Raw genomic sequence first — 19,843 nt, forward strand, 5'->3', positions numbered from 1 at the left:
CCTCTAACAAGTGGAAGAAAAAGGGAAATGTTTTGCTGGAGGATGTTAGACCAGAAAATGAAAACAATAGTCATGGAACATGAGTTGGTAATGGCAACCTTGGGTAATCAGGAGATGATCCTCTAACAAGTGAAACAAGTTTGGCAAATTTTCCGGAGGATATTAGACCAGAAATTGGTAATAGTAGCCATGGGACATGAGTTGGCAATGGCCACCATGGGTAATCAAAGCTGATCCTCTAACAAGTGAAAAATGTTGGGCAAGGTTTAATAGAGGATGTTAGATCAAAAATTGGTAATAGTAGTCATGGAACTTGAGTTGGCAATGGCAGCCATGGGTAATCAGAGTTGATCCTCTAACAAGTGAAGCAGGTTGGGTAAAATTTGCTGGAGGATATTAGACCAAAAAGTTTTCTAACATTGGTTTATAATATAATAGTAGTCATGGGACATGAGTTGGCAACGACCACCATGGGCAATCAGTTGATCCTCTAACAAGTGAAGCAGGTTGGGTAAAGTTTGCTGGAGGATTTTAGACCAAAACGTTTTCTAATATTGGTCTATAATATAATAGTAGTCATGGGACATGAGTTGGCAACGACCACCATGGGTAATCAGAGTTGATCCTCTAACACAGGGGTGGCAAACTCAGGCCCTCCAGCTGTGGTGAAACTACAAATCCCATGATGCATCTGCCTCTGCGAGTCGTGCCCGTGGCTGTGAGAATCTTGCAAAGCCTCAAGGGACTTGTAGTTCCACAACAGCTGGAGGGCCGGAGTTTGCCACCCCTGCTCTAACAAGTGAAAAACGTTGGGCAAGGTTTACTAGAGGATGTTAGACCAAAAATTGGTAACAGCAGTCATGGGACATGCGTTGGCAATGGTAGCCATGGGTAATCAGAGTTGATCCTCTAAGAAGTGAAGAAAGTTGGGCAAAGTTTGCTGGAGGATAGTCAACTAAAAATTGGTAATAGTAGACATGGAACATGAGTTGGCAATGGCAACCATGGGTTATTAGAGTTGATCCTCTGAAAAGGGAAGCAAGTTGGGCTAAATTTAGTGGACAATGTTAGACCAGAAACTGTTAATCTTACCCTGTTGTAATTCTTTCCGGCACTTTCTCTCTCTATTGGCCTCAGTGCTTGTAACTGGGCATCCAGAATATCCACCAGCTGTTCCAGAAGTCGAACAGTCGATGTGACATCCCCAGCATAGATCTGTCCACGGGTGTGACGAGCTAGTTCCCCGGCAATGTTAGCTGCATTCTCACCACTCTTAATCTGAGGTGCACAATATGGAAGGGGTGATGCCAATGTTGAAGTAAGCATAACAAATACCAAACCAGCACATTTTTGGGAAACAAATGTAAGAAACCTCATTGTTAACAACTCAATTACTGAGGAGGTACATATGTTGTATAAGACAATCGCACTGTAACACACTCTTTGTACGGGTAACAACACTATCAGATCTCACCTTCTGTGCCACCTGATTGACCCAGGGAGAGGTACAATTACTGAGGTCGGGGCCACGAGGGTTCCATATGGCCACTGTTGGCATACACAGGAATGAAGCAATGCCTGGGAAGGAAATAAAAGCATAAGAAGTTAAGAAATATTATATACATTCTTATAAGAAGGGTCGCTGATATTGGTGTGCAAAGCAATAGAGCCTGATTGGTTGAGTGCTACCCCTCCTCCTCCAAGCCTGAAAGCTGCATTACAGGAGGCTGATATAAAGGCTGATCTTGGTGCTCATGGTAGCGATATGTAAAAATACATTTTGAAAGAATACACAACAGGGTTAAAGTGTTTTATTTGCATTTGCCTGGAGCTCAGTTTCAAATATCATAGATTACTATAAATAAATATATAGATACAACTATATTTGTTCTACGTTAGGGTGCATGCTCGTGGGCATTTCCACATGCTGCCTTTCTGACTGTGCTGAGCTATGTTCTTTCATGTCTCAGCACAAAACTGCTAACTTATTTATTTTTGAAGCTAGACTTTGTAGAATTTTCTTCTTGTTAGCCAATATTCCGCAGCTTCATAAACAGGACAGATCCTTGCCTGTATGCATACTAAGACGGCAATTGAGATTTCATTCCATAACCGATCTGTCAGATCAACAATATTTACCAACTATTTTGGGCCTGCAGAAAAAAAAACCATTCAAAATACACTGAATGGACAAAAAAAAGAAGTCACCGTCTGGTTTTCGGGCAGTGTTATGACCTGTGGTTACTTCAGTTGGTCAGGTCTAGGTTCATCAATGTTATGTCCCTAAAAAATGAGGTCAGCTGCCGCCCTGAATATACTGAATGACCAGGTTTTTCCATCAATGGATTTCTTCTTCCCTGATGACACATTGGGCATATTCCAAGATGACAATGCCAGGATCACCTGAGGGAGTATTTTGGGAAGTGCCATTATGGAGTGAATGCCAGGATCATGTGGCTCAAATTGTGAAAGAGTGGTTCAGATGAAACATGAGACATATTTTTCACACGTGGATTGGCCAGCACAGAGCCCAGACCTTAACCCCATTGAGAATCTTTGGGATGTGATGGAGAAGACTTTACGCAGTGGTCTGACTCTCCCATCGTCACTACAAGATCTTGGTGAAAAATAATGCAACTCTGGATGGAAAACAATGTTGTGACATTGCATGAGCTTATCGAAAAACGATGCCACAGTGAATGTGTGCCGTAATCAAAGCTAAAGGCGGTCTATTGGGTGTATAACGAACCAGTGTGCGCCTTTTTTTTGCCCAGGCAGTGTATATCATGCGACCCCCACACTTGACACTTGTTGGCAAATTTTGTTGGTTTCACAGGTCTAATCTCAAAGGAAATCTGTATGTAGCCAACACATTGATTGAGGCTCATATGGTACATCCAAGATCTACAGTGTCCATCAACAAATATTGATGCTGTTAAAGTGTTGAGATTTGGGGATGATGTCAGCCTAGCAGTAGAGTGAAAACAAAGGTCATCTCAACAAAATATGAAACCCAATCCAGTGTGTGTTACACTTATAGGCTGTGAAAATGATAATGGCGGACAGTTTTGATTTTCAGCACAATTACCAAATGGTGTTTGGAATCAGATGTATAATTTCCAAGATTGACATGAATACGGCTGAAATAAGGCTCAATAAAGTCAATTTCCGCAACCTTCAAAACCTCCGGGAATCACAAATACAATTGAAAGTAATCAGCAGAAATAAATCAATTGACCACCTATGGCAGGGGTAGGCAAACTGCTGCCCTCCAGCTGGGGTGAAGCTAAAAATTACTTCATGCAATTGCCTCTGGGAGCCATTCCTGTGGCCGGCAGAGTCTTGCAATGCCTACTGGGATTTGTAGTTGCACCACAGCTGTAGAACCGAAGTTTGCCTATCCCTAACATAGGGGTTGAATGGATCACTAGAAACTGGTTGATTCTGAATCTAAACTGGGCAATAAATTGCCAGCTATAATAAGACTTTAGCGTGCTAAAAGGGCCTTTTGATTCCTTGAGTTCATGGTAACCTCATGGTTATACTGTCTTGTTGGGTCCCAAGCCATACTCCAAAGAAGGCATGTTTCCATACACTACACGGATGACAGGCAAAAAGCCTGAAACAGCTCCCTGCAGCTTGGAATAGATGGCTCTATGATATTGGGCTATATTTGCACTACACACCAGCAGCTCTGGATGTGCATTTGGCTGCAATATTCAGGGCGGATATGACCCATAGCTGGCCGTATCAGCAAATAAACTTTTATTCTTTCCACAAACAATAAAATAAAATGGCTTATATTCAGCAGAATGACAAATCCGCAAATACAAGATTTGGCTCAGCGCCTGTATACCAAGTCCCACCTCAGGGTTAGAGTTCTAGCCTCAGGGTTAGAGTCCCGGTCTGCTCACAGAGGGTTCCAGTATGGTCACAGGTACCCCAGTGTCTCGGTAGACTGTATTCCACAGCTTAACACACACAGCCATGTGTCCTGCTTCAAACACACCTCACAGACACAGACTGACTGGCTTCCTGTTCCTTTTTAACACACCCTCTGGCTGGTGGGTTAACCCTTTCATTACCAGAACTAGCTGTGGTCAGGGATGGAGGCTCGGTCCCACCCAAAAATCTCTCGGAGCCTCCGGATTTCGGGACCCAGGTATAATTAACAACTCTGGGAAGACTGCCTAGCAGTTTCCCTTACAAGTCCGACCCGGAACCCCCCACCCTGCTTGGCTAGAACCCCTGAATACAAGGGGAACTTAACGGGACCACCACCTAAACAAGGGAGGGATATATCGTCCATCCAGGACCCATTCCTGGCGTCCTGTACATGGCGTAACAAAATAATTTGCATGGCTCCACCCACTGTCCTAAAAAGAGGCATAATCCTCTTATTTTTTGGGCTATGTGATGGAATACCTTCTGTTTTAAGAAGGCTTTACAATGCTAGTGCTGCTTATTGAAATTGATATTAAACTGAATAAACAACTGCAGACTTTCCAGCTGTGTTCTAACGGCGCAATTTTTCGATCGCATCTCTTTGCAATCAATTCAAACCACCATTTTATGACTTCTATCGCTTTGGGATTTTGACAACAAAAAAAAAATGGAATTTAGAGCTCGATCATATTACCAGGTATGTGGCCAGCTTTGGGCCGAGCCAGACAACAATGATTTTTGTCAGAATTAGACTTTCATACAATCAGCTAGACTCTACCGGCCGCGTGAACAATACATCAGACTGTGTTGTTACTTTTGTGAATATTTATGTGAATTATTAACGCAATTTTTCCGCACAAACACGGTGGCTAAAGCTGAATCTGCAAATCAAGAGTCAAAATAAGAATAAATTATATCCTTTTCATGCAACGGTGCACATGAGATGAGGAGGTTCGGAACACGGCTCATGTTAGCACTCACTTAATTTCCTCTTTGGCTAACATTGCTTGATATGTTTTTCATGATCTCTGGTGTCTGCCTGGCTTAATTACTCCACTGACCTTTACAATATGACTTCAACCCTGAAACATGGACATACATTCTGAAAATGGTTGAGATTTGTGTGATATGCTAAACTGCAAGGCAACAGAATCTGGCATCAAATTTGGGGCTGGTGGGGGCAGTGGCGTAACAATCACCATAGCGACCCAGGCAGCCGCTATGGGGCCCGGGCACAGGGCGGCCCGGCCAGGACATCCCTGATGCCATGCGGGCTGTCTGATTCGCTATTGGCAGCTCATGCTGCTGGCTGTCACTGGCGGCTGTGAAGAGGAAAGTGATCTGTGCAGCGGTGCGTTCCTCTCCACAGCCGCTGCTAAATCAGTGACAGCCAGCAGCGGCATTGGAGGAGGCTGGACCCGGCAGTGGAGGAGGAGGCGGGGCCCAGGGTCAGCAGCAGAGGAGGAGGCAGGGCCCGCTGCCAGAGGAGGAGGCGGGCCCGGTGACTGAGGAGGCGGGGCCTATCAGCGACCGTGGAGGAAGAGGAGGCGGACAGCAGATTGGGGCTGACAGGTAAGGAGTGTGACCAGCCCACCTGAGACCCTGCAGAGTACACCATAGAGAGTATATGGTGGGCTCTGCAGGGTCACTCTCAGGTGGGCTGTGTGGGATCTCAAATGGGCTCTGCAAGGGGTATAACTATAAATCACAGGGCCCCATACTAAATTTTGCTATGGTGCCCTCTGATTTCTAGTTACGCCCCTGGGTGGGGGTGATGGTTTCAGTAGAGCGATCTTGTAATATTATATCAGTGTTTGCTGCACATTTTGTTGCTTCCTAGACTTGGTGGACCTGGCCTTTAGGGTGATGGCAAGAGTCCATAAAATGCACTAATATCTATAATCCACTAATAAAATTTCCAATTGCTACATGACTGGGACGGCCCAGCTAATGGTAATTTTTAGCCTGTGGAATTGCCTATATTTTATTAGGCCGGCAACTTACCCCGGGTGCCCTTTGGGCATGGTCTCTCAACTCGCATGCCTTGCTGAGTAGCTGGCCACTGGATTTTCCTCTCCTCACGTGCAGGGCAGAAGACCTCAGGATGCGAATGCTGATTGGAAGGGGGAGGGCGACGAGTGCCCGGGGTAGGAGAGTCATGTCCTACTTGGTTTATAGCTCCCACAGGGTGCGTGGTGAGGGGAGGGCGGCGGACAGTTGTGGTGGCAGAAGGTAGAGTGGTAACAGTCACTGGAGGTGGAGGTAGAGTAACTGTAACCACAGGTGGGGTAGGAGTCACTGGACCTAAAAGAAAACAAACAGTAAAGATGATTAGAAACAAGTGTGAGATAAGTAATCTTATATCTACAAGCTAAAATATTTAGACACAACCATAACCAAATGTTTGATCAAAACGTCTCCTGTTTTCTTAGGCTGCCGTTCTTTTCAGGACCCATAAATCCGAACACCATAACGCAACATTTGGGGTGCATATTATTATTATTATATAGGATTTATATAGCGCCAACAGTTTGCGCGGCGCTTTACAATATAAGGAAGACATTACGCTCACAATACAATACAATTCAAGACAAGATGGTAAGGAGGGCCCTGCCCCTGAGGGCTTACAATCTAAAAGGGAGGGGCCAGTGATACATGAGGAGGTATATATTTTATTACACATTATAAAATGTTTCTATCTGCCATCATTGTACACACCTTACTCCCAATATCATAGATCTGCCATCAATGTACACACCTTACTCCCAATATCACAGATCTGCCATCATTGTACACACCTTACCCCCAATACCATAGATCTGCCATCAATGTACACACCCCACCCCCAATATCATAGATCTGCCATCAATGTACACACCTTACTCCCAATATCATAGATCTGCCATCAATGTACATACCTTACCCCCAATATTATAGATCTGCCATCATTGTACACACCTTCCCCCCAATATTATAGATCTGCCATCAATGTACACACCTTACCCCCAATATTATAGATCTGCCATCAATGTACACATCTTACCCTCAATATCATAGATCTGCCATCAATGTACACACCCTACCCCCAATATCATAGATCTGCCTTCAATGTACACACCATTCCCCCAATATCATAGATCTGCCATCATTGTATACACCTTACCCCCAATATCATAGATCTGCCTTCAATGTACACACCTTACTCCCAATATCATAGATCTGCCATCATTGTATACACCTTACCCCCAATATCATGGATCTGCCATCAATGTACACACCACTCCCAATATTATAGATCTGCCATCAATGTACACACCTTACCCCCAATATTGACCTGCCATCATTGCACACACCTTCCCCCCAATATTATAGATCTGCCATCATTGTACACACCTTACCCCCAATATCATAGATCTGCCATCAATGTACACACCTTACCCCCAATATTCACCTGCCATCAATGTACACACCTTACCCCCAATATCATAGATCTGCCATCAATGTACACACCACCCCCAATATTGATCTGCCATCAATGTACACACCTTACCCCCAATATTGATCTGCCATCAATGTACAGAGTTTACCCTCAATATTGACGTGCCATCAATGTACAGACCTTACCCCCAATATTGACCTGCCATCATTGTACACACCTTACCCCCAATATCATAGATCTGCCATCATTGTACACACCTTACCCCCAATATTCATATGCATTTTAATGAACATTTGATATAACATTTATAGTTGATGCATTTTCTAATCATGGCTAATTAAAACGACCTTTCGATTACTAACTGCAGCTGCCAAGTATTTTATCCCTAGTGGTACGTTTATGGTTGTTATGCTACAGGGTAGCAGGGGTCTTATGTGGTCTAGGCTTCCCCTTCAGAACATTATTCATAGCCAGACTGCCTTTCATTACCTACCTTGTAGAAGAGCATTAAAGGCTGATCAGTGATGGGTTGCTCTGAATAAAATGAACAGCACCTAACAATTGCAGGAAAACAGAGGCCTGACATAACACCCACATGTATACCATGCCGTGTATACATCTAGATAATAGGAAGTGCTACCATAGTAACCAGTTAGATGTTTGATTGTGAATTTCCCCTTCACTGGAAAAACAAGGATGATCTGATGGCTCGCCATTGTGATACAAAAGATTGATGAGGTTCATGTGTTGTAAATAAATGCATTTGTAGACATACCCAAGCTGTAGCAGACATTAGGAAAAAAAATGCTTAAGGTGCCCATACACTGCACGATTCTCGTACGAGAATGGCGGGAAATCCCGCTATCGTACGAGAATCGTGCAGTGTGTATGAAGACGTGCAACCGTTTCTACTGTACGGCGGGACGTCTTTTGTCAAAGGAGCATGCTAGAAAACCAGCCGAAAATCTTGCGATTTTCGGCTGGTTTGAACGGTGCTCGGGAGACAAATGCAGAACGGGCCGGTGTGCGCACGCGCACACTGCCCGTTCAGCATTGCGATGATCGGAAGCCCGCCCCTCAGGGGGGCGGGCTTGTGATGATCGCAAGTACGATCTGCCTGTCCAAGATGGGCAGATCGTACTTTTTAAAATTACTTTACAACCATCGCAAGACTAAGGTCTTGCGATGGTTGTAAAGTGTATGGCCACCTTTAGACGACTAATAGGAAAAATCAACAGCAACAGATACTATAAAGTTGGGTATAACGTGAAGGTTGGCGTCACCTTAAAGAGGAATGTGTAGTCAGGGCTAAAAAATAGGATTTTAAAATGAGGGGAGTGGGCAATAATATGGCAGATGAGGTTTAATGTCGATAAATGCAAAGTAATGCACTTTGGCAATAAAAATAAACAAATGGGTTATACAATTATGGGTATTCGACTAGGGAAGTCAGAAATAGAAAAAGATTTGGGGGTCATTGTAGACCACAAACTGAATGGTAGCTTGCAGTGCCAGGCCGCCTTAAACAAAGCTAGCAGGGTCTTGTCCTGTATTAAAAAGGGGATGTATTGCAGGGACAAGTCTATAATTTTGCCACTTTATAGATCATTGGTTCGGCCTCATCTGGAGTACGCGGTCCAGTTTTGGTCACCAGTACTAAGAAAAGATGTCCTTGAATTGGAGAGTAGTGATGAGCCGAACACCCCCGTGTTCGGTTCTAACTCGAACTTTCGAACATGGAAAAAGTTCAACAATTACCGTTTTTGGACGGCGCCGTGCATTGTGGGATGTGCCGGGGTCGAACAGACCGCGGACATCCCATAATGTTCGGCGAACGCTAGAACATGCAATGTTCGAGTCGAACCTATGGCCGACTCGAACAGGCAGCCCATCCTTACTGGAGAGAGTCCAGCGGAGGGCAACCAAACTAATTAAGGGAATGGATGACCAGAGCTATGAGACAAGGCTACTGAATTTAAACATGTTCATGTTGGAAGTGAGGAGATTAAGGGGGGATATGATTTTCATGTACAAAATGTTCAATGGCGGTAGCAACATTGGCAACAAACTCTTTAAGATTAACTCCATTACAAAAACTAGAGGCCACCACCTAAAATTGGTGGGAAAAAAATTCCAGCACAAGGGGCGAAGGGGGTTCTTCACAGTAAGAGCGGCTAGGGTCTGGAACTCACTGCCACCGGCAGTGATTTCAGCTAAGAGTGTGGAATTGTTCAAGAAACGTTTGGACGATTTCCTGAGGGACCGTAATATACAGGGGTACAGGTAACATACAGGGGTACAGGTACTCCTAAGAATGAGATGATGCGTGGACCTATATGGGTTGGACTTGATGGACTTATGTCTTTATTCATCCCCAAATACTATGTAACTATGTAACTATGTAATATGTTTATTATGCAGTAATGCAAGGTGCCCATACTCTGTACGATTATCGAACGATAATCGCACAGTGTATGGAAGGCGTGCGACCGTTTACTGTACGGTCGCACGTCTTGCGTCGAACAAGCAGGCTGGAATCGTACGTTTTTTAAATTACTTTACAACCCTTGCAAGACAAAAGTCTTGCGAGGGTTGTAAAGTGTATGGCCAGCTTTAGGATACTGGGATACGGAAGCTCTGCAAAGGGCCTGCCACTTTGTCCACAGGTGGGAGTGATCTACCGGCTTCACAGTTTCCTACTACATTGAAGTAAAGCTGCAATGTCATCACATAAAGCATTATTTATGCATACACCGTCTGCCTAATGTTGAGTATATCCCCCTTTTCCTGACCCTTCCAGGCATGGACGCCACTAGACCTCTGAAGGTATGCTGTGGTATCTGGTACCAAGTCGTGAGTAGCAGATCCTTTAAGTCCTGTAAGTTGTGAGGTGATCGGCCTCCATGGATCGGACTTGTTTTTCCAGCACATCCCACAAATGATGGATTGGATTGAGATCTAGAGAATTTGGAGGCCAAGTCATCACCTCAAACTCGTTGTTGTGTTCCCCAAACCATTCTTCAAACAATTTTGCAGTGTGGTGCGGTGCATTATCCGGCTGACAGAGGTCACTGTCATCGAGGAATACCGTTTCCATGAAGGAGAGTACTTGGTCAGTAACAAGGTTTAGGTCGATGGTACGTGTCAAAGTAACATCCACATGAATGGCAGGACCCGAGGTTTCCCAGTAGAACATTGCCCAAAGCATCACACTGCACTTCAATTCACTTCACCTCTCAGTGGTCATAATGTTATGGCTGTTCGGTGTATGTGAGCAGTCACATTTACTCATTCCACATGCAGGCCTTGCTTCCTGCTTAGTATCACTGCACAATGGTTGTGTTTTACTGATTTTATAATACTCCAGGTCTGCCAGATGTGGTCTTTCTCATTGTGATTTAGTAACATTGACATGTGCCCTCCTGATTCATGTGAACTGGGATAGCTAAAGCCCAACCCTAATCTACTTACTAGCTTTCCTAACTTTACCCTAGTACCATACCCGGTGTCTGGAATGGGTAACCTTTTTGTGGATAGGGAACCTTTAAACATTGAAGCAATGCCAAAATCCCTAGGTTCCTTGCCAGGCAGAGCTGGGTAGCTGCCCAGACCCATAACTAGACCAACAGCATCCTTGCTTTGCTTGCAGTACCTTCATAATTTGTGAATGTAAACCTAGAAATCACAATCACCAGCATGAAGCTTTGCTTGTTCCAAGTGTCCCTCAGATGTCTGAAAACAGCCAATCTGTTACTTAGAGCTCTGACGTTCCCAAAATATGCCAGACTTCCCATTATATCGTCCTGGTTTGTACGCGTGCCCTGCAGCGCGCTCATGTCCTTAGGCTTAAGGGCAAATATGCTCTTAATAACGGGCGCTCGCGTATTGGATTCACTGCACGCAAACATCAGCTCGCTACGCATGCTGTTAAGCACGCACGTTCAGTGAAGTCTGATCCACTATAAAGTCAGTGTGAGTCCCGAATCCATTGCTGACTGGTCTCAGCTTTGTCCTGTTTCCTGTCTCCTGATTCTGCTGCTTGGCTTCCTGTGTTCTGACCCGGCTTCATCCTTGACTCTGCTTCTGATTACCAACTTGGCACTTTTACCCGGCAACTGGCTTCCTTGTGTTCGATCCTGGCCTTATCCTTGTGTTCGATCCTGGCCTTATCCGTGCAAGTGTTTCGCTGTGCATGACCCTGGCCTGTGACCTCAACTACGTTACTGGTTCACTTGTGGCATCCACTGGGCTTTCCTGCGTAGACTCTGTGCTGTGTCTCTTCAAGTCCGCTTCAGCCCATTATTACTCCACGTTGCTGACCCAGCCCGTGGCCCAGTCTCTGCCATTACCGTACGGAGGTCAGCGCACTCAAAATCAGAATCCGTATTTACCAACGCAGCAGCACTCGTGCGTCCCTGAGTCCTCACTCCTCCTGTTATCATCTCCAGGGGAGTTGGACTTGTGGTGCAAGGGTAGCCCTCAGGACGGGATCCAAAATTCCGAAACGGAAATTCGGATTTGGACACATTCGGATGCATTGGGATACGAAAATCCAGATGTGTCAGAATGTCCGAATTCTGGAAAATTTGTCCAAAATTGGATTCAGAACAAAACGAATCGCACATGTCTACAAATGAGAGTTGTGAACATTTCCAAACATTTATAGTCACCTCAAATCTCTCACCATCATGGTGAGAGATTTGAGGATGTGTCATAATATATCACCATGTGACTTGACACATTTCATAACACCACGGTGATTGGATGAAGGTGACTCAGTTGTCCATGTGGGCATAATTGCTGGGGGATGTTCCTAACGTTGGCCATAGACTGGTAGAATTTAGGATCAACATTCATCTTGTCAGAACATTCGATATTGCCATCAGAGACGTTACAAATGCCAAACTTTGACTTTAACATTCAATTTTTTGGAAATGAATGGTTTCTGGACCAAAAACCACAATGTTACAATTTTGTGCATTGGAGGAAATTTTTTTATCCATCTTTTGTCATTATAATCAAAATCGATTGTTCTCATTCATCCAGGCCATAGTATATCTGTAAAAAATCAAGTCAAGGCAACTGGACTCGCTGTATTTTACATGAAGGCGTTTCACTGGTCATCCGACCAGCTTTCTCAATTCAGAATCCAGTTGCCTTGACTTATTTTTTACAGATATACTGGAGTATGGCTACCTTAACACTCATCTGATTGAGGGAAGCCACTTGAATGAGTGCTAAGATGTCTTCAGCATTACAAAATAAGGCCACATGCATGTAACTAACTACCAATATCTAATAATAAGGGGTTATTCACAAAGCTGCTGAAGGATCCAGCCGTAGCTTCGGCTGATCCTTCGGCTGCCGGAGTCCTTCGGTTCAGTCGAATCGAAGGGCTGCTGTACGGGCTATTCACAATAGCCCGTACAGCAACTGATGGCGGCCGAGCGGCTCAGCCGAGCCAAAGGCATATGCTTCGGCTCGACTGAGCCGAAGTGACACCCGAAGCGGGGCGAACGGCCTGTCGTTCGCCCTGCAAATGACAGCTGGCCGGAGCCAGCCGTGATCCCACGGCTGGCTCCGCCTTGTTGTAATGACAGACCTGAGGATGCTGATCTGTCATTAACCACTTAAAGGCCATGGTGTTTCACCCCCTTCCTGGCCAGGCCATTTTTCAGTATTCAGCGCTGCGGTCCTTTGACTGATGTTTATTCCGTCATGCAACGCTGTACTGAAATGAATTTCATACCATTTTTTGGGGACAGATAGAGCTTTCTTTTATTGGTATTTAATCACCACTGGGGTTTTTATTTTTTACTATATAACAAAAAAAGTACCCTAAATTTTGAAAAAAAAACATGTTTCCCTATAAAATGTTATGAAACATTTATTTTCACCCCAATTTTTTGGTATAATATAAAAGAACCGTCCGGCCGTTCACAAACGGCCATGGACGGAAGGTAGTTAAACAATAACAGACCTGGGGATGCTGATCTGTCATTAAACAATAACACCCAGTTGTTATTCATTGGCCAGGACCTGCTGGAAGACTCTAGCAGGTGCTGACGAATAGGAAACAGTTGGGCGGAGCTAGCTGTCACTGTTAGCTCCGCCCAATTATTTTTTTTTTAATTATTATTATTTTTAAACACTTTTCATTGATTTTCTATTCTGCTCGGTACCACGGAGGTACCGAGCAGAATAGACGAGCCACATGCCGCTCGGCGGCATTCGGCTATTCACTCACTGCTGTTCGGCCCCTATAGGGGGCTGCCGGAGCTGCCGGAGCTTCGACCGAGCCGATCCAGATGTTGGATCGGTTGAGTCGAAGTCCATCTGCACTTGCACTTGCAGAGCATGTTCGGCTGACCGAAGTGCTGAAATCAGCCGTACTGAGTGAATAACGTTGTTCGGCTCACTTGACTTCGGCTGGGTTATTCACTCGGCTACCTACTATATCAATTACTGCTGCCAAATCTCACTAATGGAGTCTTAAAGATTGGCAGGAGGTCTAAACCACGGGTCACTGCCCAAAAGTAAAAAAGGTTTAGATATACTAGGTCTTTAAAGTGTATCTATAGCCAAAACATTTTTAGTTTTGATAGTGGGCTGAGTATGGAAGAGTTATAACCTGTCAGGTTATTTTATTACTGTCAGCAGGGCCTTTCCCATAATGAGGCCTGGGGTGGTTGCCTCTCATTGGGTCATGAGCGTACCAGGTTGCTCAAGAGCAACCTGTGACCCTCTGTCCAGATGCCTGCCAAGCTCACCGATGTCACTGGTTTCCAGGAGCTGAGCAGGACGCTCTGGCTGGAGTTCTATCCATCTCCTGGCAACCAGTGACGTCAGTGAGCTGGGTGAGATGTCGGACAGAGGTAGTGATAACGCGTGCGGGCAAACACAATCCCCCCCCCCAATCGCTCCCCTACCCCCACCATGGGTATCGTCACCCACCAGCACCCCCCAGCCTCAGGCAGCAAAAATTGTAGAGATGCCCCTGGGTGTCAGTGTACCAGTGAAACAATTTGGCGTCACTTCCTGTCCCAGAAATGCAACCCAAAGGAAGCCTCCCAAAGCCAGGGAAAGTCCCCCTCTTAGATAGCTGTCCCCAAAACAGGCGTCCCAATCAGGAAAATTCGCCTTTCCCCTTGTTTAGGAGACAACTACAAAATGTTTTGATTTCTCCTCACTTTCTCCCGTGGTGACAACAATCATCGGTACAAATAGCGGGGTGGATCTCCCCTAAAAAGGGTCAGACACCAATAAAAACTTGACAGGGGCCATAGCCCTTTCTCACTCTACTCTATCCAAAAATATAAAAACATTTTTTTGCTTAGAGATAAAGTACAAATTTACCTTTTGACAATTCTTTAGTCTAGTAGAAGAAGGAAAAAAAATGCTTTAAAAGGAGAACTATGAGGGGAGTGCTTTTCACTCACCTCATAGTTCTAGCCGACCTTTGACAATGAGACTAGAAAAAAATGGTACCTGCATGAATCTATAACCAGCCTATATAGCAGGGCGCACATTGGGAAGGCTTACAACAATACAAAACACAAAAATTCCCCAGCCTCAACCTGCCAGCCAGCCTGCAACCAAACAGGTTGGTTTGGGGGACGCACTGGAGTCCCAGCGTGCATGTTTGGTTGCTGGGCCTCCAGTGCGTCCCTGCACCTTATCAGGAGTTGGCTACCTCCAGGTACACCTGCATGTAATTTATCAACTTCATTAATATGCTCACACTTGGAGACTCGCATACATAGAGTTAGGACCACACTTTACAGAGGTGCCTTGGCGCAGCAGTGTGGCTTCTACATATTTTTGGCCAAAAGTTTGTGCAACTAAAACCTCTGATTTTAACGCATACTGTTGACAGGGCTACTTGTTTGGTTGCAGGCTGGCTGGCAGGTTGAGGCTGGGGAATTTTTGTGTTTTGTATTGACAATGAGACTGTCACAGGTCGCCTCAGTAGATCGGGAGGTGAGCTGCCGTGACGGGAGGGGCTGGATTCCCCCCCTCCCCGCTCCGATCCGCCAGCGCTGACTGGCGGAACGGACGGGGGAGGGGGCGGGTACAGCTGGCTCTGCCTCTAGATAGGCAGAGCCAGCTGTCACTCACGCAGCTGGGCGGATCTCGACATCGATGTCGGGATCCGCTCCGGCTGCGCCGTAGCTCGCTGTAGCTGTAGCTCGCGGTATACTGAGCTTAGGGTGACGGGAGAACGCTAGTTTGTGTCCTCCCGTTACCCTAAGGAGAACTATGGGGAAAAGCCCTGACCCCATAGTTCTCCTTTAAATAACTGTCTTGGCCGCAGCTAAAAATAAAATATTTTTTTCTGTTGTGCTTTTACTGATATACGGCTGTTTCACCCCGGAGAATGTTATTGCTTTTATCTGAGCCACCGGTGATTTCTCTATTAGATCTCCGCTCTGCCTCGTCACATTACATATAGGGGGTTAGTCACAAAGCTGCTGAAGGCAACCGAGTGAATAACCGAGCCGAAGTGAAGTTGTGAGTTGAGCGACGTTCGTCTCTTCACTTTGGCCCTCTATGGCTGATTTCAGCCGTGCACCGGCTGGCTTCGGTTCAGCCGCAGTGCAGAACACATAGGGGGCCGAACGGCAGTGTTTGAATAGCCGAATGCCTCCGAACGGTATTCGGCTTGGTTATTCTGCCCGCTCCCTCCAAGGTAGCGAGCAGAATTAAAAAATGACAAGTAAATGAAATAAAAAAAAAACACCCTTGTGGGGTCCGCCTCCCGATCTATACCAGACCCTGTAGGTCTGGTAGGAAAGTTTGGAGGGACCCCAAGTTTAAAAAAAAATGCCTAGAGTTCCCCCCCAAAGTCATACCATAGGTCTGGTAGGAATTTTAAAGGAGGAACCCCACCCTCAAAAATGGGGGGGAAAACCCGACCCTTAATCCGAGCACAGGCCTGGCAGGGCAGGAAAGGGGGGGGGCATGAGAAAGCGCCCCCCCTCCCCTGCCCCATACCAGACCACATGCTCTTAATACTGGGAAGATGCGTTCCCACAAGTCTTGACCCGTTGGTTGTGGGGGTCTGCGGCAGGGGGGCTTATTTGCATCAGGGTACCCCCTTTAATTAAGGGGGCACTCTGATGCTTCCCCCCTTTGCGAATGAGTAAGGGGTACTTGTACCCCTACTCATTCACTAAAGGGTACTGTTTACATTTGTCTGCCACCTGTCACAGTCTTCCTGCAGTTCCCGGCCAAATCAAAACAAATGGGCGGAGTCAGCCGTGACATCACAGCCGCATCCACCCAGTTGTTGACATTCAGTGACAGCCCAGTGTCCTTAAATGACCTGAGGACTCTGGGCTGTCATTGAATGACAACTGGGCAGAGCCAGCCATGACATGATGGCTGGCTCCACCCAGTGGTTTAAATTTGTGGGGATAATGGTCTGCTTCAGCCAGCTGCCTTCGGATGCTGTACGAGCTGTTGTGAATAGCCCATACAGCAGCCCTTCGGTTCGGCGGAACCGGAGTGCTCTGGCGGCTGAATTGAGCTGAAGGACTAGCCGATGCTTCGCCTTAATCCTTCTGCTCAATAGTGAACAACCCTCTAAAATCTCATATAAGTGACAGGACAATGTAATTTTTTAATAGCCATGTTTTTAAATCTGCAACCTGTAAACCTGCCACAAACGTCCTTTCCCAAGCACTTCCTTTTATTGGATGACAACGCTCTGTCCGTGTCCCCCCAATTGTGCTCCTGTGTTGTCACCTTAACACAACGGCTTCTAAAACACAAGTGGCCAATTCAACGCACATTAGGCAGGCATTGTCCACTGTGGTCACTTCCAAGAAACCCTCTCTGAGAAATTGAGAAATGCCATGCCTCCATCACCGTACAGCCTGTAGTCAGGATGTTGCTGCAAAGAGGTGGCAAGAGATATACAGCAAACAATATGAAAATGTTTTTAAAAATGGCAATTGTTTATGATATACATTAATTTAGTTAGGATTTACATCCACTTTAGACCTGTGTGATGCCCAAACATGTCTTCACTAGCGATGAGCTCTGGCCCGAACCTAAGCTCCCTGCCCAATCAGCTGAGACCTGGTGCGTTTTCCACACCTCTGGTGAACGTAAACAAATGGGTGGGATGCTTGTGTTGATGTCGTTGACCTTATATGGTCACCTTAGGGAATTGTCATTGACCAATAAAGCCTTATAAGGGCGATGATGTCAATGCATCCCACGCCTTTGTTTACATGCAGCTGCTTGGGTGATTGGGTGGCAGAGATTGGGTGGGACAGTTGATTGGGTAGCAGTGGGAGGAGTTTCTTTAAACGTTCAGAGGAGCGCCTTGCATGTTCGGAGGAGCTCCGGTTCGGATCGGGTTTGGAACCTGAACTCATCCCTAGTACTCACCCTGCCCTGGTGTGAAATATTCTAGAGGTTTGGTCTATTAAAATGAGTAAACTCTGGAAGGACATTTAGATCTCTGCTCTCAGCTTTGGGCACCAGTGAACAGAAAGGATGTCCTTGAACTGGAAAGAGTCCAGAGGAGGGCGACCAAACTCATAAAGGGGATGGAGGACCTGAGCTCTGAGAACAGGCTACTAAATTTAAACATGTTCTCATTGGTGAGGAGATTAAGCGGGGACATGATTTTCATGTACAAAATGTTTACCGGGGATGGCGACATTAGCAGTAAACTTTTTACACTTAACTCCATGACAAGGACGAGAGGCCACCACCTAGAATTGGTGAAGAAAAAATTTCAGCACAAGGGGCGAAGGGGGTTCTTCTCAGTTAGATTCAAGAGGCGACTGGACGATTTCCTCAGGGACTGTAATATTGAGGGGTACAAGTACCCTTAAAGAATGAGAACACACGGGGACCTATACATACTACACACATCAGTAGGACCATACACATACACGCAATGGGTTGGACTCGATGGACCTGTGTCTTTATTCAACCTCAAATACTATGTAACTATGACATTAGCAGAGACTGAAGCCTATTTCTCCACTACAGCCTTAATTTTTTTTGTAGATTTCTTTTAAAGCCTCGCTAAACACAAATTCCAAGGTGTTATATGCATAAGAGCTTGTAAGAAAATGAATGGATAAATATGCACATTTTGTTTTGCGGAAGCCCAGGAGAACTGAATATATTTCAAATGGGAGTAGGAACAGTGGAAAGCAACATTTTCCCCATGCAAAACTGACTTCTTGTTCAGTAATTTGATGAATACAATTCTTTACCCTTCTGGCCAAAAGAGGGTGACAACATAAAACAATCAGGACTATCCACAAAAGGGTGAAGTGTTTGGAGAAGGCCGGAGAAGTGAACAATCTAGGACAACAGAGCTCAACTGGAAAGTGAGCAGAATTGGAGAATTTGTCCAAATCAACTATGTTGTCCTAGATTTTTCACTTCTCCTGTCTTCTCCAAACTCTTCACCCTTTTGTGAATAACTCTGAATGAGTCACTTAACATGAAAGGCAAGACAAAACTTTCTTTGTTCTTCTACTTCCACTTCCTTCTCCAATAAAGTGTCCCTACTGGGGATGTCAATGCCTGATGAAGGGACCCTGCGAGTTCCCGAAAGCGCTTGTTTCCATTTGACAAATTGTTCAATAAAATGAACATTTGGTGATTCTTGAAGGATCTTCGGTGTGCTGGTGACATTCTTTACAGTCATCCTACTGGGAAATATCCCCTCACTTCCTGTTCCAGTGACAGCTGTCAACGGTGGCATTTTCCCTTCTCATGTGTATGGGTCGGGACTGTAATTCATACAGGAAGAGAGAGAAAACCTTCATAAATCGGGACCCAGACATAAGTAATAACCTGAAGAAGTGGAAACCCTTCCCCACAAATAAGGAACAAAGGTTTCAGCAGAGGTTGCATTTTAGAGAGGCCGCTAGATTACAAAGTCTGAAAAAAAGGGCTGCCAGTAAAGGAAAAGGATAATAGCCACCTGTTCCACCGCTCGGGCCGCCAATATTCTGTCTCTCTTAACCTCCCTGGCGGTATGATTATGTCAGGAATTTTGTGCCAAAAGCGGTACATTGTTTTTCATGGAAATTTGTTGTTTATATTGTAGGCCTGCAATTCTTAGTAAATCTTAGGAATAACTCACCTAAATCTGTCCAAACAAGAGTCCAGTAGACATCCCAGGTATGATAAAGTTTGAAACACGAAATAAAAAAATTATAATATAATAAATTAGAAATAATTATGAGAAATTATAATAAGTGTCACTTTTCTCTGCAGCCCCGAGTCTGGCTCGGGGTTTACCGCTCCTAGCATTGAAAATGAACCCCGAGCCAGACTCGGGATTAACGCCAGGGAGGTTAAAGAATTAAGTTGGGCAAAAATCGAATGCGTTGGGCATACTTTTGGTGTTATCAATGTCTTTTTCCCGGCTGCTCATTGTGATTCTTTGGCTGGCCTCTATGCCACTACCACTGGAGGAGC

General features: G+C 45.3%; 1 protein-coding gene across 3 annotated transcripts in view; it reads right to left on the reverse strand.

The window, feature by feature from the left end:
* ADGRL1 (adhesion G protein-coupled receptor L1) overlaps nucleotides 1–19,843 on the reverse strand; it is a 221,861-nt gene that overhangs the window by 67,449 nt on the left and 134,569 nt on the right. For all 3 annotated transcript variants that reach the window (XM_018560820.1, XM_018560821.1, XM_018560818.1), the window contains 3 exons: nucleotides 5,950–6,249; nucleotides 1,475–1,578; nucleotides 1,093–1,278 (listed from right to left, as the gene is read on the reverse strand). In XM_018560820.1, the coding sequence (XP_018416322.1) occupies nucleotides 1,093–1,278; nucleotides 1,475–1,578; nucleotides 5,950–6,249 (590 nt within the window). The remainder of the gene's footprint in view (nucleotides 1–1,092; nucleotides 1,279–1,474; nucleotides 1,579–5,949; nucleotides 6,250–19,843) is intronic.

The sequence above is a fragment of the Nanorana parkeri genome, unplaced genomic scaffold (assembly GCF_000935625.1).
Source record: "Nanorana parkeri isolate BGI_ZX_2015 unplaced genomic scaffold, ASM93562v1 scaffold479, whole genome shotgun sequence".
In the NCBI taxonomy this organism is placed as follows: domain Eukaryota; kingdom Metazoa; phylum Chordata; class Amphibia; order Anura; family Dicroglossidae; genus Nanorana; species Nanorana parkeri.